Source organism: Schistocerca nitens, chromosome 3 (assembly GCF_023898315.1).
Source record: "Schistocerca nitens isolate TAMUIC-IGC-003100 chromosome 3, iqSchNite1.1, whole genome shotgun sequence".
Lineage (NCBI taxonomy): Eukaryota > Metazoa > Arthropoda > Insecta > Orthoptera > Acrididae > Schistocerca > Schistocerca nitens.
The window spans coordinates 217,953,154-217,979,523 of record NC_064616.1 but is presented as its reverse complement, the minus strand read 5'-3'; the positions used below and the strand labels follow the sequence as shown (position 1 = coordinate 217,979,523).

At 38.7% G+C, this 26,370-nt stretch overlaps 1 protein-coding gene across 4 annotated transcripts in view; it reads left to right on the top strand.

Moving 5' to 3' along the window:
• Nucleotides 1-26,370, top strand: part of LOC126248171 (ubiquitin carboxyl-terminal hydrolase 15-like) — a 181,440-nt gene that overhangs the window by 136,007 nt on the left and 19,063 nt on the right. For 2 of the 4 annotated variants that reach the window (XM_049948935.1, XM_049948934.1), the window contains exons 13-14: nucleotides 6,583-6,747; nucleotides 8,984-9,179. In XM_049948935.1, the coding sequence (XP_049804892.1) occupies nucleotides 6,583-6,747; nucleotides 8,984-9,179 (361 nt within the window). The remainder of the gene's footprint in view (nucleotides 1-6,582; nucleotides 6,748-8,983; nucleotides 9,180-26,370) is intronic. The other 2 variants (XM_049948937.1, XM_049948936.1) reach the window with 2 other exon arrangements.

Genomic DNA, 26,370 nt, shown 5'->3' with positions numbered 1-26,370 from the left:
CCCCAAGGCTGTGGCTAAGCCATGTCTCCGCAATATCCTTTCTTTCAGGAGTGCTAGTTTTGCAAGGTTCGCAGGAGAGCTTCTGTGAAGTTTGGAAGGTAGGAGATGAGGTACTGGCGGAATTAAAGCTGTGAGGATGGGGCGTGAGTCGTGCTTGGGTAGCTCAGTCAGTAGAGAACTTGCCCACGAAAGGCAAAGGTCCCGAGTTCGAGTCTCAGTCCGGCACACAGTTTTAATCTGCCAGGAAGTTTCATATCAACGCACGCTCCGCTGTAGAGTGAAAATTTCATTCTAGTCACTGAATTGTCTTGCACCTGAGGGACTCAGGAACTGAATTATTTGCTCGGACCATACTGGAAAGGTTTTCTAGGGCAGCTTGTGGAAGCTTGCAGAAGCTTGCAGAATACGACACAATGGAAAATTTTTCATTCAGGAGATAATTCTGATTGTTAATTGCTGTCATTATTGCCAGAACTAATACTGTTCTCCAGGTGCCCTTTCTCTCAATTTTAAAATTTTCAGTGTAATAACACATGGGAAACTGCAGAGCACCATTATATTTTCATTCAACATCTTTACATATTGCAGTTTTACTGTTCTTCCAGGTCATTAATTTAAACCACTGGAAAATTTTGTCTATAAAAATACGCAGTCAATGCAGCAGGACTTAAAGTATCTGTTGTTCTACTGTATGCGTAACTGTTACTGAAACACTACGATTTAAAAGTCCTTAAGCAAGACTAATTTTCATTTTATCATAACGCCCTGGTCTTACGATAATTCCTCATAGGTTCCAAGCAATGCTCGATTCCTCTCTTGGTCAGAATCATACAGCTTTACAACAGGCTCAGTAGAGACACTTGGAAGTGGAAAATTATTATCTTCAACAACTTGTTTGGAAAGAATCATGTGCTCTTAAGTTATTAAATGATTTCTCAGAATCTCCAGAATAAGAACTGCGTAAGGCATGAAATAAAGTTTCTTAACACCATCCTTGTGATTCATCACAAATTCATTACATGTAAAAGGAAGTTAATAAATGAAAATACATACTAAAAGAGAGAGAGAGAGAGAGAGAGAGAGAGAGAGAGAGAGAGAACGAACGAACTGAATGAGGATTGATCTTACGAATGTTGTGGTGAAAGTCCAGCATGTTACCTATTATGCTGCGTGTGACATTGTGTTCATATGGAGTGTTCACTTACATCAGAATGATCCTCACAAAAACAAACTCACATGACCACTATCTCATTTGGATATCTACGAGTAAGTTGGAACCACATTTTATACATCTTCTCGTTCTTTGGAACACTCAAAATACAAGTTTTTAGGAACCACTTGCAATCCATTTTCGAAATCACAAATTTCAAAACAAGAAATCGCTGTAAATGAGCTTTGTTACAAGAGGAGCAGCGTGTTGGCCAGTGATGTCACTGGCATCATGTAACTCAAATGGAACATTCTAACAGGCTTTCAGATTATTTGAATTTCATTTCAGTTCTTTCTTTCTTTCTATCTTTCTTGTTTCATTTCTTTGAAATACTGAAAGTCATGAGGAAAACAGCATGTGATGAGCATAAAATTACATAATTAGCATGTAAGATGATTTCCAGAAAATGGTCAAATACCTTATTTTGAAAGTTCAGTTCACAAATTGGGCAACTCTCGTACACTTTCTCCAAAATTTATAAGCTGCTCAGGGATTAGCAAGTATGGTCTAGGAATTGAAGAGTTTATAATGAGAAATGGAAACTTCAGGAGTTAAAAGTTAAGAGAGACATACCCTATGGTAAGCTAAAAAAGCTTTCAAAGTTATCCAACCTCCAGTGTTTGCTACTTCTTTTGCTTCGGCCCTTAAGAAGCCAGTTGCCAAATGTGATACCTCCACGCAAAGCAAGGTCAGAGATGCAAGTGTGAGTAGTTGCACTTGTCAGTGTACTTGTGGGGAGGAAAAGCTACAGCAGAATCCGAAATCATTCAGAAGCCATTGATGTTGGCCTTGGAACCTTAGCCACAAACTGCAGCACACTATGAGAAACTCGCTAAACCATCGTCTCTGCCTGTGCAAGAAACTCCTATAAGTAAGAAAAAGTCACACAAAAAGTCATTCAAAGTGAAAGTGAGCGGCAGCAAAACCTTTGGATTGGTGAGCACACTCCCTTTCTGATGATGGTTTTACTGTCAAGAATACTTTTATTCACGTTGAGGAACTGGAGAGCTGAGCACCATCTAACGTTCCCCCTGACCTCTCAGGTAAATCACTGCTGCCTTGGAAGAAGGAAAAGGACAACCTTTGCTGATCAATGGTTCCCACAGTGCAGTAGAACTTAAATGGGTACCAGTTGAATTTGGCAGAATTACAGCTCCCAGCTCAGGAGAGACCATTGTGCATCTGCTTGACCATCCCCTCCTCTGGTTTTAGTTTATGCATCCCAACCTGGGATGTTTATTTCCCACGCACTGGAGTAAAACTTTACATATAATTTAAATTTGTGGAACCGAACACTGAAAGTTTTTATTAAGTCTTACTATTAATATGTTTCAGTTTTCTATCATCAGAATAAGTACAACTTTTCACAAATGTGCCTCTACTTTTTGAATTCTCCTCTTATATCTGTACCCGTATGTAGATGATTTTGTAAATAAGCTTTACCTATAATGTACTTTTAAAGATATAACAAGGGATGGCTTTTCTGATAGTGCATACGCGTCAATACTGAGTTTCGGCATTAACATCTATTTATAAATAGCTGTTTAACCATGCGTAACGCCACGGTCCAAGCTAGTAACATATATAATTCTACTAACCCCCTAAGACATCCCCCCCACTGGTAAAAGCACAAATCGCACTCTGGTTACTACACATATAGGAAGAGTGATGTTACTGGAGACAGGGCTAACATTGAGGTGGCTGTTTTCATTGAAGACAGGTGCGACTCCTCTCCTGTCCCTCTTACCACAGCTATACGAGCAGTTGCAGTGGGCAGATGAACCAACAGAACTGTCCATTTAGATAGTATCTGCCATATGAACTCTGGTCAGATAACACACTTTTCTACAACTACAAGGTCATCTACAGTCATTGACATTAGTTTTTGCTCCCCAGCTATTTCAGATGCAGTTCAGTGAGAAGTGGCCACAGATTTGCATTACATCAACAACTTTCCGATATTAATTCACATACTGACTCAGACAGTGGTTGACAGGATACCACGAAGATGGATGCTTCCAAGTGCAAATTGATTACGATAAAGTCAGTAGCCCTTCTTTGAACAACAGGAATGTACCTAGGAGATGATGAACCATACCACATGTGTGACCTAACAGGCTGTCATTAATTCCATTCACCCAGTGTAGCAACATCTGCATATGATGGCCTGTCCCATGCTTGAATGATGAATGTCATTCACCAATCAGAGCCAGGTGTGTGGCTTTGCAGCAATTCAAACACCATGCAGCTACCGAAAACCTTTGTGACTTCAGGTCTGTGAGAGCACAAGCAAGGCAAGAGGTAAAAGAACAGAAGAGGAACTCCTGAAAGGAATTCACGACTTCCATTGGTTGGTCCACTTTCACGGCATTAGTTTGGGACCCAATCAGGCAAATTTCAGGCAAGGGTACACCCCCCTATATGGCCTTGTAGAGACGAGTGTTGGTGGATGCATCTAAAGACATGGCTTAGGTTTTAGCTGAACTCTTTTTTACCATCACTGTATCATCTGGACAGACTCCTGGGTTTCAGATGTCCCATAGGACAGTGAAGATGAGGAGACTCTGCTTTTTTGTGTAATGAGGAGATCTACAATGTTCCACTCTCCATGTGGGAATTTGAATTACCTCTGCTGCAGCCAGACACTGCTCAAGGACCCTATCAGATTGATTGTGTCATACTCTGTGATCTGTGCCGTGGAGCCAAAAACAAGCTCCTATCTTGTTTAAATCAGATCTGGTATGATTGACAGTACAGAGTCACTTGGAAGGAATCAATAGTAATTTCTGTATGGAAACTAGGCAAGGATAATGCCAGTCCTAATAGTTACTGGAGTGTAGTCCTTACCAGTTGTGCGGGTAAGACTCTCGATCACATGGTCAGCCACCACCTCGTCTGTTTCCTCAAATGCCAGAGGCACCATGAAGGCATTTGGATATTGACTGGAGCCTTTCAGATCAGTCCACTGCAAAGTCTGTATGTAGTGGCTGCTGAACACCACTGTAGATTTGGCAGAACCTCTTGGCTCAACTGGCACTGAAAAACTCAGCATTGCCTCAGCCATTGGCATTTAGTGTGGCAGTCACCCTAACATTGAGCAGCTGTTCAACAATTACTCCCATGTGACTAAGTCATTTGAGATATGTGCTACTGACTGTTTCATGAATCTGGATATGTCAGACCTCCGAATACACAGCTGAGTATGGGACAAATTGGTGCCTTGGTGTCTTCAGATGCCCAACAACTGTATTTTATTCAATTTTAAGTATGTACCATAGTTTTATTGTTGTTTATACAGATTGATAGCAGCAAAGGAATATCTAGGTTGTTAACTGTTTTCCCTGATAGCATTTTTAAAGTGCATCTTCTGGAAAAATTTACAAATTATGATGCAGACTTATGCAGCATGATGATCACACTGGAGTGGATTCAAAGGCATCACAGTACAAGGTTTCTCGTCTGTTCAGACTTGCTTGGTGTGCTACAAGCTGTCCATAAAATGTACCCAGAGACCACTTGATTCAGCTCATCTACGACTGTATACAGTGGCTCCAATACCATGGCAAGGAGGTAATCTTTTGCTAGGTACCTGTGCACCCCAGGATACAGGGAAGTGACGTAGCTGAGAAAGCAGCCAAATTAAGATGTTGGGATGGTGGTGTATATCAATGTGCCATCCCCTTTCGTGCCATCACCTCATTATCTGAGAGACAAATTATGCATCAGCGGGAAACTGAATAGTTGGAGATGCTGGAAAACAAACAGCTGTTACTCAAATTGACCACACTGGCGTGGCGGACTTCATGCCACACTCACCAGTGGGAGGAAGTGCTGCTCACCAGACTGCACATTGGACATACCCCTTTAATACACAGTTTCCTCCTCCCACAAGAGGATCCACCACTCTGTGAAGTATGTGTTGTGCCATTTTCAGTCCAACATATTTTGGGTATCTGTGCAGTGCCCTGTATCAAAATAATAATAATAATAATCATCATCATCATCATCATCATCATCATCATCGTCATCATCCTGAAGCCACTGTACATGCATACGGGTTGGTACTTTGTCCCATTGGTGATAATTCCCTTTTATGTTCCACTCGCAAATGGAGTGAGGGGAAAAATTATTGCATGTATACTTCTTTGCAAGCTCTTAACTCCCTTATTTTATCCTTAGAGCCCTTACATATGTGAGAATGTTGGAGGGTATGGAATCATTCCCTAGTCTGTTGCAAATGCTGCATCTCTAAACTTCGTCATAGCTGTTTGCTAAAATATTAGATGAATTCAACCAAGGATTCCCATTTAATACATAAAGCATTTCCATAATGCTGATTGAACTGGCCAGTAACTATCTAGCCCCCAACTCTGTGAGCTGCTTCAGTGTATATTTGTAGTCTGATCTGGAGGGGTTGCCAAACACTCAAGTTGTGTGCAAGAATGGGTTTATCAAGCGTTCTGTACACTGTGTTTTTTGTAGGTGAGCTACATTTCCCTGAACTCTCCCATTATATTGTAGTCAGCCATTTGCTGCCCCTATAGCTGACCTTATGTGCTCATTCCATTTCACTTTGTGTTACAATGTTATGCCTGGATTTTTAATCGATGCGACTGTGGCAAACAGCACACAATTAATATTATATTCGAACATTAAATAAATATTTCTCTTACATTAAGTTACACTTACCCACATTAAAGCAAGTTGCCACTCATTCTGCCAAATAGAAATTCTGTCCAAGTTATACTGTACTCTCTACAGTCACTCGGTGACACTTTTCCATACACAACAGTGTCATCAGCAAACTACTGTGTTGTAAATACAGCTCAGTTTATTTGTACAATGATCTTGCACCTGCACGTGTGGAATCCTATCACTGTCATGGCTTTGTGGCAGCCAAGGACATTTCTTTCTATTAGTTACAGCACAAAGTCCCAGATTGCTACCTATGCTATCTGACAGATCATTTACATTTACATATGTAGAGAACAGGAGCAAGACTGGCACACTTGCCTGGGGCATTCTTGACATTATCATTGTCTCTGATGAACACTCCCTGCAAGTAGAATGTACTTGGTTCTATAACTCAAAAAGTCTTCAAACCAGTCACGTATCTGAGAACCTATGCTGTCAAGATGCAAGCCACACCTGTGGCATAAGATACTCGTGATGCTGTTGCTGTATAATTGTTGTGAAAAGTTTGTTGGCAGACATAAGGTTTTAACAGGCATCATAGGTGTGTTTATATTTGAGTGGAACTTGTGCAAATGCATAACTATAATTGTTTGTGCTATGAGATTTTTATAATAAATTGTTAAACCCAAGGTATTAGACTTTTCCTGTTGTAATAGTTACTGTGCTCTTATTTGTAGTATCAAATCAGCTGATAGAACATCAGAGTGAAGACACTGACATTAACCAACCTTGCAATGGTGATTCCACTGAAGATCAGCTATTCACTCTGTGTGTTGTCAATCCAGCAACTACATCTGTTGTGTTTAAAATACATGCGGACCTTGTTCCATTTGAATTACCAGGTTAGTTCCAGAAACTGTATCATTTAGTACTACTAAAAAATATTTTTTAATTAATTTAGTGTATGTTACAACACACATTTTTCCTCCAGCAAAGAGTTCAGTACAGACAGGAAAATAAATGTCTGTGTAGGGGGACAAGTTTAAAGTTAATAGTCAGCAATAAGGTAAAGTAACATTTTGTAAAAGCTATCAGTGGATGCCCTTTGTTGCAACAGTACATTTGTAGCATTAATATTTAAAACTGGTTTTATTCTCTTTGGCTCTACTTGAGATAGCTCATGAAATGGTACTTACTGAAGATGATAGTTTAGTGGTATATTGTCTTTCGGTGGAATCATGGTTTAACCAACATAGTTTCAGATGTTATTGTTAGTTGTACATGTATTGGGAGATCTGTGCAAGTGCTTTAATAAGGTAAACGCATTATCAGTAGGACAAGAGTTATGTTTCAAAAGAGTATCTAATGAGAAAGTGTCAGATTCATGTACTCCATGCATGCACAAACAGGTTCTGTATAAGTAGCGCAATAATTTAGAATAGCAATTTATGTGATGCCAGCAATGAATTTAATTGCAGATATATTGTAAATAGTTTTATGATAGCTTTGATTTTACTTTAAAATTATTTAATTTCTGTTCAGATATACTTCTTTTTTTGGGCTATTGATTAATTCGCAGAGTAAATGTAAACATGTTGTCACCAAATGACACAGTGTTTGTAACTTATTTTCACTAATTCCTTGAAGTGAAGTATCTCAAGGTGCAGACTGAGCAAGTTTGCTGTGTGGATTTCAGTGGTATAAGTGAATTGACAGCTAGTGCTACTTTTAAGGTGCAAGGAAAGTTTTGCATACAGTCCCAATTTTTTTAATGAATAGTTATTGTGAACCATTTCTGAAACAATTCCCCCTGCCCCCCCACCCCCAAATATGTTAAGATAGATGGGTGCAATAATCATCTCATCCCTATCACATGGGGCAAGATTAGAGTGAGGAGCACTTGTGGTGAGGGAAGTGGTCTTTCCAAGAAGAATGCTAAAACTGCTTTACTGGATGATCAAGAGTCAGTTTCTTGCAAAGCATTGCAGCATGCGGTGATTTTTGTAGATTCTGTTGGCGTGTGTTTATTTTGTTGCAGATATTGGGTACTAGTTCTGTATATCCCTTGTAGTGTTAACACTTTTGGTGAGAAATAAACACTCTCTGCATCATCTGTGGTTTGAAAGGTGCATTGCGGAAGGGTCAGTATATGTTTGTGAAACAGCTTGTAGTTTTTCCTTGTGATGCAGCGGGGTAGTGAGAGAGAGAGAACTAGTTTGTTTGCTCTTCAGTTTAAAGACAGGTTATATGTGGGTAACACTTAATGACTAGGAAGCCTGTTGCAGCTAAGTAACCTGTACAATTTTATTAATATTGTGGCCATCTTAATGAAGGATCAACAGGTTTTTTCATGCAACTTTCCGCTGTGATCCTCACAGGATTATGGAAATAGCTATGATTTCCCTCTTGACAGACTGTGACAGGTGTACCTTCATCTTCAAGCATCCATGTTTTGCCATGAAACTCTGTTGCAACTATTTGGTAATAAAACTAGGTTCTTTGCGCTTCTAACAGTGCTATTCACAAAGCGAAATGCACCTTAATTGCTAATATTTTGAAGATTTCATGAGCGACAATGTTCCATCCAGCCCATCAAAAATAGCTTCCATACTTCAGTGTGGTCTTGAATATTTGAATGAATTGAATGTACAGACTAGTCCAAAGATTTCTTTGTGGTGATAACCTGCACGCCTCTCATGTACTGCAGCAAATGTTCTATGGAGGAGGCCAACTTCAGCAGATAGGACCATCAAGGGTTTAACTATGCCTATCATATACAATGAACCATCTGAATATTCTAGAGCACTGAGAACAGTCTTGTCTGTTCATGTAAAGCATTTCCTTTATCAGTTTTAAAGAAAAACTCCCACAAAATTATACAGTAATTTCTTTTACTGTGACTGTGTCTGTTGTTAACTGATAGACAGCTATGTAAAAATGGTAGGGGTTGCCTGAGCTGCTCCTTTGCCTGTGAGGACAAGTTAGAAATATGTACATAAGCATGTTGTTGCTTGTTCACCTTGAGTCCAACATTGCAAAACTTTCCAAGTACCTGTTCTGTTTATTCAGTCATTTATATATGAGGGGCTATTTGTTTAATTAGTTGTATCCAATAGTCGAAGGCATAAAAATAATAAGTTTCAGGGCATACAGGTGGTCAATATATTGTCACTCAATGGAATCAAAATACCAGACAGCAGTATTACCAGGAATATGATGTTCAGTCGGTGGACTCATTCGAGCCGCGCCATCGACGCAGTAACACCAGACTGTCTCTCCAGGATTGTATAAGCCTCTACACAATGACTGAGAAGTTAGGAGCAGATGATGCATGGTGAGAATTCAAAGAATTTATTTGTTTTTTAACAACAACTTTTTTAGCACTAGTTTACCTGTTTGTATTTCACTAATAAAATCTTTTTATATCTGAATCAAGTGCACAGTAATACCAGAAGTGGTCATTATTTGAATAAATAAATAATTCAAAAAATATTCTCAAATAAATTGTTTGTGGATAATGAGGTTATCCCCCCCCATGAACCATGGACCTTGCCGTTGGTGGGGAGGCTTGCGTGCCTCGGCGATACAGATAGCCGTACCGTAGGTACAACCACAACGGAGGGGTATCTGTTGAGAGGCCAGACAAACGTGTGGTTCCTGAAGAGGGGCAGCAGCCTTTTCAGTAGTTGCAGGGGCAACAGTCTGGATGATTGACTGATCTGGCCTTGTAACATTAACCAAAACGGCCTTGCTGTGCTGGTACTGCGAACGGCTGAAAGCAAGGGGAAACTACGGCCGTAATTTTTCCCGAGGGCATGCAGCTTTACTGTGTGATTAAATGATGATGGCGTCCTCTTGGGTAAAATATTCCGGAGGTAAAATAGTCCCCCATTCGGATCTCCGGGCGGGGACTACTCAAGAGGATGTCGTTATCAGGAGAAAGAAAACTGGCGTTCTACGGATCGGAGCGTGGAATGTCAGGTCCCTTAATCGGGCAAGTAGGTTAGAAAATTTGAAAAGGGAAATGGATAGGTTAAAGTTAGATATTGTGGGAATTAGTGAAGTTCGGTGGCGGGAGGAACAAGACTTCTGGTCAGGTGACTACAGGGTTATAAACACAAAGTCAAATAGGAGTAATGCAGGAGTAGGTTTAATAATGAATAGGAAAATAGGAACGCGGGTAAGCTACTACAAACAGCTTAGTGAACGCATTATTGTGGCCAAGATAGATACGAAGCCCACACCTACTACAGTAGTACAAGTTTATATGCCAACTAGCTCTGCAGATGATGAAGAAATTGAAGAAATGTATGATGAAATAAAAGAAATTATTCAGATAGTGAAGGGAGACGAAAATTTAATAGTCATGGGTGACTGGAATTCGGTAGTAGGAAAACGGAGAGAAGGAAACATAGTAGGTGAATATGGATTGGGGCTAAGAAATGAAAGAGGAAGCTGCCTGATAGAATTTTGCACAGAGCACAACTTAATCATAGCTAACACTTGGTTTAAGAATCATGATAGAAGGTTATATACATGGAAGAACCCTGGAGATACTAAAAGGTATCAGATAGATTATATAATGGTAAGACAGAGATTTAGGAACCAGGTTTTAAATTGTAAGACATTTCCAGGGGCAGATGTGGACTCTGACCACAATCTATTGGTTATGACCTGTAGATTAAAACTGAAGAAACTGCAAAAAGGTGGGAATTTAAGGAGATGGGACCTGGATAAACTGAAAGAACCAGAGGTCGTACAGAGTTTCAGGGAGAGCATAAGGGAACAATTGACAGGAATGGGGGAAAGAAATACAGAAGAAGAACAATGGGTAGCTTTGAGGGATGAAGTAGTGAAGGCAGCAGAGGATCAAGTAGGTAAAAAGACGAGGGCTAGTAGAAATCCTTGGGTAACAGAAGAAATATTGAATTTAATTGATGAAAGGAGAAAATATAAAAATGCAGTAAATGAAGCAGGCAAAAAGGAATACAAACGTCTCAAAAATGAGATAGACAGGAAGTGCAAAATGGCTAAGCAGGGATGGCTAGAGGACAAATGTAAGGATGTAGAGGCTTATCTCACTAGGGGTAAGATAGATACTGCCTACAGGAAAATTAAAGAGACCTTTGGAGAGAAGAGAACCACTTGTATGAATATCAAGAGCTCAGATGGAAACCCAGTTCTAAGCAAAGAAGGGAAAGCAGAAAGGTGGAAGGAGTATGTAGAGGGTCTGTACAAGGGAGTTGTACTTGAGGACAATATTATGGAAACGGAAGAGGATGTAGATCAAGATGAAATGGGAGATACGATACTGCGTGAAGAGTTTGACAGAGCACTGAAAGACCTGAGTCGAAACAAGGCCCCCGGAGTAGACAACATTCCATTGAAACTACTGACGGCCTTGGGAGAGCCAGTTCTGACAAAACTCTACCATCTGGTGAGCAAGATGTATGAGACAGGCGAAATACCCTCAGACTTCAAGAAGAATATAATAATTCCAATCCCAAAGAAAGCAGGTGTTGACAGATGTGACAATTACCGAACTATCAGTTTAATAAGCCACAGCTGCAAAATACTAACACGAATTCTTTACAGATGAATGGAAAAACTAGTAGATGCCGACCTCGGGGAAGATCAGTTTGGATTCCGTAGAAATACTGGAACACGTGAGGCAATACTGACCTTACGACTTATCTTAGAAGAAAGATTAAGGAAAAGCAAACCTACGTTTCTAGCATTTGTAGACTTAGAGAAAGCTTTTGACAATGTTGACTGGAATACTCTCTTTCAAATTCTGAAGGTGGCAGGGGTAAAATACAGGGAGCGAAAGGCTATTTACAATTTGTACAGAAACCAGATGGCAGTTATAAGAGTCGAGGGACATGAAAGGGGAGCAGTGGTTGGGAAGGGAGTGAGACAGGGTTGTAGTCTCTCCCCGATGTTATTCAATCTGTGTATTGAGCAAGCAGTAAAGGAAACAAAAGAAAAATTCGGAGTAGGTATTAAAATCCATGGAGAAGAAATAAAAACTTTGAGGTTCGCCGATGACATTGTAATTCTGTCAGAGACAGCAAAGGACTTGGAAGAGCAGTTGAATGGAATGGATGGTGTCTTGAAGGGAGGATATAAGATGAACATCAACAAAAGCAAAACGAGGATAATGGAATGTATTCGAATTAAGTAGGGTGATGCTGAGGGAATTAGATTAGGAAATGAGACACTTAAAGTAGTAAAGGAGTTTTGCTATTTGGGGAGCAAAATAACTGATGATGGTCGAAGTAGAGAGGATATAAAATGTAGACTGGCAATGGCAAGGAAAGCGTTTCTGAAGAAGAGAAATTTGTTAACATCGAGTATAGATTTAAGTGTCAGGAAGTCATTTCTGAAAGTATTTGTATGGAGTGTAGCCATGTATGGAAGTGAAACATGGACGATAAATAGTTTGGACAAGAAGAGAATAGAAGCTTTCGAAATGTGGTGCTACAGAAGAATGCTGAAGATTAGATGGGTAGATCACATAACTAATTAGGAGGTACTGAATAGGATTGGGGAGAAGAGGAGTTTGTGGCACAACTTGACCAGAAGAAGGGATCGGTTGGTAGGACATGTTCTGAGGCATCAAGGGATCACCAATTTAGTATTGGAGGGCAGCGTGGAGGGTAAAAATCGTAGGGGGAGACCAAGAGATGAATACACTAAGCAGATTCAGAAGGATGTAGGTTGCAGTAGGTACTGGGAGATGAAGAAGCTTGCGCAGGATAGAGTAGCATGGAGAGCTGCATCAAACCAGTCTCAGGACTGAAGACCACCACCACAACAACAACAACAACAACAACAACAACAACAACAACAACACAATGAGGTTATTTCACTCTTTGAATGAAAGTAATTATTTATTATTGATAACTAACCAGTAACATAGACTGTCACTCTATTTTCGTTGTTTATTTTTAATCAGCACTTTTTCACATATAACCAGTGTTTGTTCATGTGGCTCAGCACAGTTTCTGTTTGGTAGATGATTTATTAATGCTGTACACAGTAGTGTGTCCCTGTGGGTAAATTCCAGATCAAAAATCTAAAGGTTTGGTTTTTGATCCCCCATTGATTCTAGGATTTTTTGTCTTTCATTTCTAGCAGTTACGTGTTAATGAGAAAAAAGCTGAGTTCTTGGTTATTATCACTAGCTGGGTAACTGTATTCTGAGGCAAGTGCATACCACCCCCACTAGGACCATATCTGGTAGAACACTGCAGTTCTCAAACCAACTTTCTGGTTGAGGACAGCTTTTTGTACTTAACACTTTGAAGTACAGATTCTGTTTTAAAAGACCACGCCGGAGTATAGGTTGTGCTGCAATTTTCTCAATGTGTGAGCCACCTACTGCTCAAAAACTGGACTCGTTTCATATGAGAACAATACACGGACATCTGCCTGTTGACTGGTGCTGCCTTCTGTTGTCAATTTTGACAACTGTTTCGAATAAAACATTAGCAAATGTAACAGCCGCTCTCATGAATAGCTGAGCCAGTATGATTGCATTGACGTAATTTTGTGCTTGTACTCGTTATGTTTCACAGTTTGCTGTAATCCTGCTAAAAGTATGACATGTTTGTTGAGTAAGAAATTTTGGAAGGTCAAGAGGAAAAATTGTGCAGTAACTCACCTCGCAATTTTTACTTTGGAGGATAGTTATACTTTCTGCCATCATTTTTTTAAAATTTGTAATCTGTCAAAGAACTACAATAAATATGAAAAATAAATCTTGAAGCTTGGCCTTTTTTAGTATGTATTACTCTTAAATATCCATCAGTTACACTGCCACTAATGCACTAAATAATGGAATAAATGACCAATTTCCACACCCCAATATTCTTCTAAGTGGCTGGTATCCAGAGTGTTAACAGCATACAAATAAGAGAAGTGTTTCATAGCACAACAGCTACACTAGCAATGCAACCCAGTTCATTGGACTCTGCATGTGCCGTGATTGCTAGACTTTCTCCCTCTGCCAACTGTGCGTAACTAGAACAACGTAAACATTTTACCAAGATTACTAATGCTGTCAGCTATGCGTCTTGTTAATACAATTACAGAAGTCTCTCATGTTTATAGTGCTGCAGAATGAATCTTTTGCTGGTAATCATTGTCATCATCAGGCTTAAAATAATAATAATAATAATAATAATAATAATAATAATAATAATAATAATAATGAAAATCTGAAAAAGAAGCTGTCAAAGATATCATGCTCATGCTAAGCAAACGAAAAAAAAAAGGACAAAGAAGGCTTAAAATGATGAATTGTCTAAGAATGTTTCACACAATACATTTGATAATGATCTTGCTAAGTTTTTCATCCAGTCTGTGTTCTTCCTGGATGCGGTTAAAAGCCCGGTGTTATTGAAATTCTGAACAACTTCAACATTTCACATTATAATATAAGCCTAATTAATTAACCAAAAGACACTTACTATGAAATAAAAGATTTTTACCAGGAATAAGTTATTATTGGTTGAGGTAGAATGTATATTGGTATATACAATTGTGGACATATGGCCAAGTTATGAAAGGAGTGTCTATAGAGGCAACAGTGCACATAGGCTTGAGTATAACCTCAACAGACAAGCAGGTAAGTTGTTTCCTGGAGCTCGTAGCTGTGATCATGTAGCCACAATATTAGGAGAAATTCACATAGAATTCAGTTTAAACTGGAAAAGGATAGAGCACTTGCGCACGAAAAGCAAAGGTCCCGAGTTCGAGTCTTGGTCCGGCACACAATTTTAATCTGCCAGGAAGTTTCATATAAGCACATACTCCGCTGCAGAGTGAAAATCTCATTCTGTAAAAGAGTAGTTGCAACAGTAACTGATATAGGGAAGCAGTTTCGTGAAAGCATTTTAAGTCTGTGGTGTGTTTATCTATAGTCCATTTGAGTCACAGTAAGAGGAAGATATGCTGCTGCTGATGGTGATGACGATGATGACGACGGCAGTTTTGTTTATGCAGATAACTATAGAAAAGATGAATATTTAGAAGTCTCATAGAATTTTCTAACAAGTGATAATGTGGATATCAGTAGACATAGTATCCAATTACCATCATTCTTTTCATGCACTACCCATTTTCTAAATTTACATGCTGCAAATGATGCTAATGTTGTCCTTTAAAATATTTATGAAACTGAAGAACACATTGCCTTAACTGAAGTGCATTGCAATCTATAGAAAAATGTGGTTATTTATGGAGTGCTGCTGGATGACCAAAGTCACTCGAAATGCCAAAGTGAAAACATGCAGCTATTGTAGCACTATCTTACCCACAGTTTAAAAATAAATAGTTCACCTGTATTGCTCTCTACGATGAATGCAGGCCTACAACAAACTTCACACATACAGTAGCGAAATAACTGTCAAAGGAATTGAAAGACTGGCCTCAAATGAAAGGAAATGAAAATTTATTTTTCGGTTTTGAGTTGTGTGTAGAAGGTGGAACTAATATGTAACCACAGCAAAGTTATTTGCGTAAAACAATAGCAAACTTGATGATTTACCAATCTTTTGCTTAACGAAGTTGTGATATAAAAATCTTAGATCATTATCAGAAAATAAAGTTGATTTTCCAAGGGATATAGTACACTACTAACCTCTTTGGCATCTGTGGAATGTGATCAAATAAACATTCTGATGAGATTTTGAAAAAAGAATTTCTCTGAAAAGTAATTTGAAAGCAGCAATGTGTAAATTTGTTTGATAAATGACAAAGAACTGGAGCAATAAAAGTTTTTGGATTCTTTTATTCGCAACCATTTTTATTCACAAATGACAAACGTGTTTTTGTCCACTTAATTAAGTTTCAAATCAATATTATTTATCATTCTTGAATAATGAATAATAATTTCTATATGTATTCACTAGACATCATTTGAATAAATTTTACCAAGTAATGTAAATAAATATATGCTTCTGTTTTGAGCAGATGAGGTTGATTTTTTTTTGTGTGTCACTGTAGACAGGAAGATTCACTAAGAAATGCAAATATTTTAATATGTTATTCTGCAAGTAAAACTAAAGAAAAAATTTCATATAACCATACGTCCGCAAATGTTTAGTTACAGCTAATAAAAGATTTTGCCTGAAATTTTGCAACTTTGCTAATATGAAGCCATCGCAAAACTGTACAAGGTTAAAGTAAAGCACGGTTTCCATTTATTTTGTTGTTATTGATCTGGTGAATCGAATAAAACATGTTCCAGACGTGTATCTGCAGTAGTTTTCCAGAACATCCAGAGAAGCAAAGAAGTAATTTTGAAAAATTTGTAATTGATTAATTACTTGGCTCAATTTGTTTTTTAAATTCCAGACAGTTGCACAAAGTTTTTAACAGAAGTAGTAGAGAATTTAATTTTGAAAAAATGGTGGTAATAACATTAACTGAAACTGTATGAATCTGTCAGATAATCTGCTTTTATTAATACCATAGCACACGTGAATTCATGTTAAACCAGAAAAAACAAAGCTCAGTGTTAAGGAAGTTGTACAGTGTACATACAGTTTCACGATAAATGTTCAAAAATGACTCCACAGAGTTCAATGCACTTAGCTGCACATGTTTGAATAGATTTTGTTGCTTGTTTCAGTTTCACAGGGTTGTTCTTAATTTCACCTATCACATTCATAATGCGAGCAAGTAATGACTCTCATGTATTGACTTTGTCCTCATAAACTATGCCTTTCATCCATGTCCATAGACAACAATCCATTGGTGTGAAATCGGGCAATCTGGGTGACCACAGAGGTGTAGCACCACAACCAATCCATTTCTGGGGAAAATGTTCATTTAAATGTGTGGTAATGGCATTGGTGAAATGTGGGGGTGTGCCATCATGTTGAAAATACATTTGCAATCACATAGCAAGTGGAACATCTTCGAGCTGGTGAGGCATTTCTTCTTGAAGTAATTGTAAATAAGTCTCACCAGTCAGACGTCTGGGGAAAATGAATGGTCCAATAAAGTGTGTGTTGATTATACCACACCACACATATATGCTAAATCACTGCTGGAAATTGTGTTGCATTGTTAAGTAAATTGTTTATACCGTCTCAAGTAAACTGTGCCTCATCAGTAAATAAAATGTATTTGTGTAACTGCCAATGAGTATTTAACCAGTGGCAGAACTCCAAGCAAAGGGCAGGATCTCCGGGATGTAAATGATGAATTTTTTGTTTATGATAAGGATACAGATTATTGTCCTTCAGGTGTGCCATACGATTGTGAAATGCCTAATCATTGAGTGATACGTGCTGTACTGGTACCCGGGCTATGTTAAACAGCATCCGTAATATCCTCATAATCGTCTTCACGTATCGAGCACCTGTCCTGATTATGAACACTAGGTAGAGAACCTCTCTCCTGTAACATTCGAAATACTCCACTAATGGTTTGTGCATTCGGAATCCTCCGAGTTGGATAACGTATGCGATGTTCGTTAACTGCAGCCATAGCATTACCATCACATTTGCCACAAATAAACACCATATTGGCGTATTCCTCTGTCGTAAATTTGAAAGGAATCCCTACTTCATAAATAATCTACAAACTACAACAGTTACTATGTGATTTCACTTAAATGCACTGTTGTTATTATGTTCTTTCACTGGACAGTACATAAAACTAACTCATTTCAAGGTTAGGAAACTACTGCAACAACTCACTAACGGTTGCCAACGACGACTTAAATATTCCTGCATTCTTAATGGAAAGTGAACAAACTTACTTGTATAATAATCTTTGCTTCTCTGGATGTTCTAGAAAACTACTGCAGATACACTGGGGCATATTTTATTAGATTCACCAGACAAATAACAACAAAATAAATGGAAATTGTGCTTTACTTTAACCTCATACAGTTTTGCGATGGCTTCATATTGGTGAAGTTGTTAAATTTCAGGCAAATCTTTTATTAGCCACAACTCTGTAACTAAACATTTGTGGACCTATGTTTACATGAACTTTTTTCTTTAGTTTTTCTTGTAGAATAACATATTAAAATATTTGCATATCTTCATAAATCACCCTGTATAATTAACATAGGAAGGTTAGTTAACTTATCAACATTGACTAAAGGAGGATCTCCATATTCCTTCTGATGCCTGCACCATGTGACATTGTTATCATTCTTTGTAAGTGTTACTTCTTAAAGGTTGTCTTTGGAAAGGCTATACCATACACTCAACATGAACACCATGCATTGCCCAAGAAACATCAAAACAATAGACCATTTCATTCCACAAATGAATCAACAGGTCCCTGTTTATGGAACTGACTGCTTCAACAATTCGACTTGCCAGCCCTTGAAGAGTAGCTGCCATAGTGGGACAAAGGCTCTGACATTTAAATACCCCCACAGGAAAAAAATTGCAAGGTGCGAAGTCTGGTGACCTGGGAGACCAAAAGCAATGAACAAGATCTTGTTATTCACTTCTTCCAATGTAATGTTGTGGTTTGGTGATAACATAATATTGGAGCTCAAGATGGAAGTGAGGCTGAGTGCTGTTGTCGATAAAAATGAAATCGTTGGAATCTCTGCGAAGTTGAGGAAACAATTAATTTTGCAGCATGTTCGGGTATGACATTCCTGTCACAGTTTGGTCCATGAAAAAGAATGGTCCACATACTTTGTGCACAGAAAAGGCACAAAACACATTCAGTTTCACTGAGCCTTTTTCGTTTTCAATGACAATGCTAGGATTTTGTGACATCCAGATTCTTACATTATGGCAGATTACTTTGGCTGATAGATGAAACACTGATTTGTCCAAAAGAATGAGTCATTTGGAAAAAGTGTCCTGGAGAACTGAAATGCAAAGTTCATACCTTCTGTTATGCTCACAGGGATGCAATGGTTGCACTAACTGCAACTTGTAAGGCTTCATATGCAGGTGTCATTTTGGAACATGCCACACCATTGTTTGAGGAAGCCAAATTCCTGGCTTGCCCATCTCGTGGACTTGCAAGAGGGCAGTGTGTGAATGCATCTCAGATAAGCTTGACAGTTTCATCAGATGTGTGTGGCCGACCAGTGGATATGCATATCCAACACACTTCCAAGAATTTTGCATGTCCATCATAAATCTGCTTGTGCAGTGGTGACTTCTTGCTGATTCAACAGCGGAATACACGTCAGACTAGGACAGTGGATTGACTTTCCACAAATTCCAACACGCAAAATGATTTCTTTTGAGGTGTAGTCACCATGTTGCTACAAACAATCAAAAGTGCAGCTGCGTCAAAACTTTGGATGTTCCTCTACCCGGTGACATACACAATGTGTTTCTATCTTCGATAATTTGGCTGTAATAAACAATTGAAATCTGTTCTTTTTGTTTGAATCACAGGTTGTGATATATGCACGTGTTTGAGATGTGTACAAGAAATTAAAATTAATTTCAACTGTTATAGTTATGACATTTGTTTTGTGATTGAGGGAGAAGAGGCCTTTAACTGATAAGCTATGCCATTTCGTTTGATAAACAGCTATTTGATATCCAGCCTAAACATGTTGCCAGGACAAACCAAAGGAAACCTGGAGTCACTCATGATTTTGTAATAAGGTAAATGACTCAATTAGATATATGACTTGACTTGTATTTAGGAGAAAAACAGTTTCCAGTCTCCATATAGTGATCTTAATTTAGTTTCTCTTTAGTTTGCTTGAATCATTTGGATATTGAGGTGGTTTAATTACCTTCATCTTTTGATATCTAACTAAGCAGTGGCCTGCCTCTGATGTTTTTTATGCTAACGAGATTTTTATTTTGTTTTGTGAGGCATTGCATTTCAAATTAGTCACTTGAAACTGGAGAAAATGGTTGTCCATGCTTAAAGATACATTTTGAAATTTTTGCACCACTTTTTATCGTATTTGTTATTTTGTTCTGTTTCAACTCTGGACCATAAGTGAGGATAGTTGGACTATAAGTGAGGATAGTCAGGAACAAAGTGCAACTACCACAGAGCAAATCAAGTATAAAACAACTTATAGTTCATGATCCACCTGAATCAACAATGCAGTACTTATGACTTTCTACAAGTCATATTTCTTTACCTTGTTTATCTGTAATTAAAGGGCATCCACCATCCTTCATGTTTGGGATTGCTAATCACTGTGATAAGGCAGTCATTCATTTAGAGATATGATTTAAATACTAGTTTTTGTGTTAGCAGAAGAGCCAACACCGTGTTACGAGTGGAGGCCAAAATGCACGCATTTTAGCTCACGCAGGCTGGCGTGAGGAGGGAAGAACTATACTGACGTGAGGTCTGGAACATGACAAGGAATGAGAATTCAGAAAGTGGACGTAATTAGTTTGATACTTAACTTTAATCCATTAATGATGAACGTCGCTCTTGATGGTACATGATTCACAATATTATCTGTTCAGAATATGTTCTTGAAGGTAGTACTTATAGTAACTGAATATGGCGCCTTGCTTGGTCGTAGCAAATGACGTAGCTGAAGGCTATGCTAAACTGTCGTCTCTGGAAATGAGAGCTTATGTAGACAGTGAACCATCGCTAGCAAAGTCGGCTGTACAACTGGTCGAGTGCTAGGGAGTCTCTTTAGACTAGACCTGCCGTGTGGCGGCGCTCAGTCTGTAATCACTGATAGTGGCAACACGCGGATCCGACGTGTACTAACGGACCACAGCCGATTTAAAGGCTACCATCTAGCAAGTGTGGTGTCTGGCGGTGACATCACACTAGCAGTGAACTGTTTTCACAATCTGAATTTGCTAGGCAATGGAGAAAGAAACTGCATACTTGTGATTGGCACATGCCTTGATTGGCGCATGCCTTAATAGCTATCAGTAAACAAAATTCTGTGGCCAGAGTTGGAGTTCCAGTCCAGCACACGGATTTGATCTGTCAGTAAATTCACTTCTACAGCTGCCTAACATATTCCATCTAGTGCCAGGAGGTTACTTCTCTCAAGGAGAGGCCAATGATGTTTATGGCACACATATTGCCCATCATGCAACCAAAATATTGGCAGCTAATGGCAACAGGGGGTGGGATTGGAGGTATCCAATGGTGAGCGCAGCATGAGTGACAAAACAACAGTGCTACTGTGCTAGTAGTGTTGATACAGAGCAGAGCAATGGCAATGATAAAGAAAGCAAACAGTGCATTATATGTACAACAACAATTGCCAAAGTTGACTTTGTGTCTGAAAGGAAGCCAAAGAATTCTGCAGAGTGAGAAGGAAGCAGCAGATGAAATATTAGTGTTTCTACAAGATGAGTCAGTGGAATGTGTGGTGTTGTATATGCTAAACTGTGTGGACAACGTACATGAGGAGTACAACAATTACGATACTTGCTTAACAAGTGAAAGTGATATTGAAATAGGTATTGAGCCATGTAGATCATAATCCTTGTCGGACAGGGAGCCAAGAATCCCATCTCCAATGAAACGCAGTAAAGGACAAACATTGTCCAAGGGGCAAGTACTAAACATAATCAGGTACATGGAAGATTATCTGCAGCATAATAAAAAAAGATTATGAATAGTTTTTGAATAGGTCCACAGCAACATAACCGTGTAGTGCGTAAGAAAAATTACAGATATTCAGCGGAGGACAAGGCGCACTTGTTACAAAAACTGGTGTTTGCATGTTTCAAGGATGTTCAATACAATTTACAGGATGTGCGTGATAGTGATCTACTTATGTTATGCACATCAGATTGCACTTGACATAGATTACAGTGATTTTAAGGGAAGCAGTGAATGGTTGCATAACTTCAAACAGTGCTACAGAATTGGAAGACATAAAATAATGAAATTTCAAACAAAGTATCAACTTCATGATGCACAGAAAACTGGGGAATTGGCATGAAAATTCTGAGATAATACAAACAAACTTATCCCATCATAGAGTAAGAAATTTGTTTTCAACTCTGACCAATTGAGATTTGAAGAGGATATGCATATGAAAGGAACCCTGGAAATTAGAGGTACCAAGAGAGCTATATCATGATCAACTAATACCAGTACCTTAACACATTTGTATGCAATTACGCTGACTGTTAATCTGGATGGTAAATTGGCTGGAAAGTTATTTATTTTGCTGCCCTCTATAATTCTTTCTCGTGTGGGTGATCTTGCAAGGGAGGGAATATTTACGTCACAGCAAGCAAAAATGGGAAAATGGACATAAGAGAACTACAACTATGGTATGAGCGATGCTTTTGGTCAGTAGCTGGTGGTGAAAATAACTTGCTTTTGCTTGATTCCTGTTCTGTGTGTAAAACTCATACTACTTTAGAAAAAACTATCCCTCCTGAAAAGTGTGTGACATTGCAATTCGTACCACCCGGAACCACTGGACAAACTCGGCCTCTGTATGTTTTTTTTTTTCTGTACCTATAAAACATATTATTGCACTACCTGCAGCTATGCATAAAGGATAATCAGTTTCACGATAAGCTCCACGACAGACTGTTTGGCATTCAGTTGCATGCCATCACATTCCATCAGTTCTCAACATCCCGTTACACCAATATGATTCTATATGCATTCCTTAAGAGTGGGTACCTAGCTTGTCCTGCATGGTTTGTAACTCTCAAGGAGTTTTCCTTTGATCTTGATGATGTGAACCTTCGTGGTCACTGTGGCATGCCATTTTTCATTTGGTGTTCATGATGCAAGTTATTGGTTTGTTTTTTAACATCTGCACCTCCAAGAGACACATTTTCTATCCCCTTCCACATGCACAATGGTGAATCATTAGCAGGTAACATTTTTCCTGTCATAATTGTTAACACAACACTTACAAATGAGCCTTACTAAAAATTGAACTTGTGACCTGAAATCAGTAGAAGAGACTCGGCCTATAGAAGTAGAATCCACTTGGTACTGTGTAAAAGGTAGCATAACTCAAGTCCAGGAAAGTTGCATTGGGTGCAACACCAACAACAAAAGGCAGAACTGGATTACTGGTGAAATCATCCTGGAGCTTGTGGACGAATAAAGGTAACATAAAACCAAAGAGTCCATAAAATAAAAAAATCTAGGCATATGCAGAAAATGCAGAGAAGCGAGGGAGTCGTGGATGCTTGTGAAATGTAGAGAGATTGATATCCTTCAGGAGAAATATGGTTACTCTCTTATATAAGGAGGTGAAAGAGTTCAGTGGCCTACAAAGGATGTGACATGGACAAATACTAAGAAATGCAAATATGGAAATTATCATAGGAGTTGAAGGAAAACTCAAAAGACAGAAGGAATATATCAAATGACTATTCAAAAATGATAGAGATGATACTCCTCCACCTGACACAAGAATCAGTTAAGTCAACCATCAAATAGCAGAACAGCGTTAAAGTCACTGGTCCAGATGAAGTTCATGCTGAAGTTATTAGAGTTTTAGCTGAACAGGAGTCGATTTGCTTCGGCCTCCTAACATTGTTTAGTGTTATCTATGCATCAGGAAAAGTATCCTCTGACCACTGCGATCAACTTATGTATCACTGCCCAAAAAGACCAGCTCCTCACAGTATGAAGACTGTCATATGTTTAGTTTGATATTTCACGTACTCAAAATTTCTGTGAATCATACACTCGTAGATTTACAAGAAATGTAAATCCCAAATGGATGTGACTGTTTGGCTTCTGAAATAGCGTCACAACTCGTGACGAACTCTTCTTCTTAAATGTAATAGTGCAGAGAGATGAATGTTGATGTGTACACGTGTTTCATCAACTGTAAAAACTTGTTGACAGTGTGAGACATAAAAAGGTGGTGGAGATTTTGAGGTCAACTAGTACTGACAAAAATGATTTATGCATCATCAGCACACTGTATTCAAATCAGACTGCAGATGTAAAAATTGACTAAGGAGCTCCAGAAGCAACTACAACTAGTAAAGACAAAGTGTTGGTGGAAGGAAGCAGCAAGATTATTATAAATGGAAAGATAATTTACAATGTTAGGTATGCAGATGACACTGTTGTCATAGCCATAAAAAATGATCTACCTGTACCCTAATACATCATAGAAAATGTAATGCAGTGCAGTGAAGATTTTGGCATATTTATCGACACTTGCAAGACTAAAGTTGTTGTCTCCTACAGAGGAATCCAAGCGACTTTGTCAATAAAAGGAAATAAGATTGAGCAACTAAACCTCTTTGAAGTACTTGGGCACTGTGATGAATGAGCAGTGTGACAGCGAGAAGGATACCAGATCTAGAACAGAACAGGCCACTTGACAATTTATTAGCACGAAAAAACTTTTCATAAGGTCAGAACTGCAATTGAGAATGTGAATGATTCATTGCTCTGTGTTCTCCATTTTTCTCTATGGAGGTGAAAGCTGCACCCTTGACCAGCATCTAGAGAAAAGGATTGATGCTTTTGAAATGTATCTGTATCACTGTCTCTTATGGCTACCTTGGGTGCAGAAAATTTGAAATGAAGTAGTCCTTTATTTGATGAAAAGCAAAACTAAACTATTTCTCACTATATCCAGGACACATTATAAGAGGCAGAACTTACCAGTTATTAAAACTGATTGTTGAAGGGAAAATACAAGGGAAAAGGTCTCTTGGTGGACGAAGGAACTCACAGCTAAGGGACATTTGGAGATGGTACAATTGCACGTCAGGAAATGCCTCCCACGCTGCATCATGTCCAGAATTGGCTACATGGACTGCCAACTTCTCAGTCAGGTGAAGGCATTTAAGAAGAAAGATTATGCTCACAAAGTCTTCCTGAACAACCTCTGAAGGGACACCTGTTGTGGAGCATGTGCTATGTTGTTTGAGAACATCTATTAATGCATATGTCTTGAAGAAAGTACTTAGAGAAAGTGTGAAGGTAAAATAGAAGGTGTGGGGTTTAGTGACCCATCAACATCAAGGATGTTAAAGTAGTAGCTCAGGTGAGCAAGGATAAGGGAGTTGTCTGTGATTGTGTAGAAGAAACCATCAGCTTTTCACTCATTTGATTTAGGGGAAACCACAGAAAACCTAAAACTGGATGGTTACATTTGAGAACTGATCCTTGGAATTAAGTTCTTGGAAAAGCAAGACTTCCAATTACTTTCACAACACTTTTCAGAACAAAACTGAAAGTTAAGAATGTAACTAATAAAGATTTCTGTAATCATTGTTTGTGAGTTACTCTACAGAAACATACACCACCTAAGAGGCGTGTTGTGTTTTGACGTGATGCTTGTGTGAAGTCAGTGAGGCTTTCAGATAAATCTCCTTGCATATCTGAGCGATAACTGTAACATATTGACTTTGTGATGCCTGACGATGAAGAAAACTATGGTTAATTTACAGAAATCCCACTTTGTCACTGGCTTTTCTATATTAAATTCTCCTCTTGTTGCTTTCATTATCAATTTGTGGTAATTTTGTACATAAAATGAGGAATGCAGAGGAACAAGGAGTCTGTGCCTAAATTAGGGAAGGAAGCATTACGTGGGGGTGTTCAATAAGTAATGCAACACACTTTTTTGTGAAAGCTGGTCGGTTTTATTCAGGATTCAAATACGCCATATTATTCCCCACTCTTTTGGCTACAAAACCCTATTTTTCAACATAATCTCCATTCAGTGCAACTGCCTTGCACCATCTTACTGAGAGGGCCAGTGTGCCCACATGCTACCAGTATACTGTTCAACTTTGGAGCCATTGCTGCATCAATAATCTCTTAATCATCCATGTACTGCTTCCCATGGAGGGCATTCTTCATTGGGCCAAACAAATGGAAGTTGAAAGGTGTGAGATCTGAGCTGTAGGGTGGATGAGGAACAACATTCCAATTAAGTTTTGTGAGCTCCTTTCAAGTATGCAGACTTGCGTGTGGCCTTACATTGTTATGGAGAAGGAGAACTTCATTTGCATTTATGTGGCAATAAACAAGCTGAAGTAGTTTCCTCAATTTCAGGAGGGTAGCACAATACACTTCAGATTTGAGCGTTGCACCATGAAGTGGAACATCAAACAGAATAATCCGTTCAGAGTCCCAGAAGACAATCGCCATGACTTTACCAGTTCATTGTGCAGATTTAAACTTTTTCTTTGGAGGAAAGGTGGTGTGCTGCCACTCCATGGATTGCCATTTTGTTTATGGTTCAAAGTGATGAACCCAATGTTTCATTGCCTGTGACGATGTTTGACAAAAAATTGTCATGGTCAGCCTTGTAACATTTTCACTGCTAGGTCTCTGTAGACATTCTGCAGGCGCCTACAAATGTCTGCAATGGCCTTGTTTTCCACCAAAAGCAGCTCAGCGACAGCGCTCAGCTTGGAATGCACCTCCGTTACAGATGCCATTTTGAAGGCTACGAATAGCGCCGTTATCTACTGGAACTTCAGCCCCTATAGCTTCATGAAGTGGGAATATTACATGATGTCCCACAACAAATTATGCATTTTTCAACTGCAATTGACCGAGAAAAAAAAAGTGTTGCATTACTTACTGAACGCACCTTGTATTGTGATGATTATAAT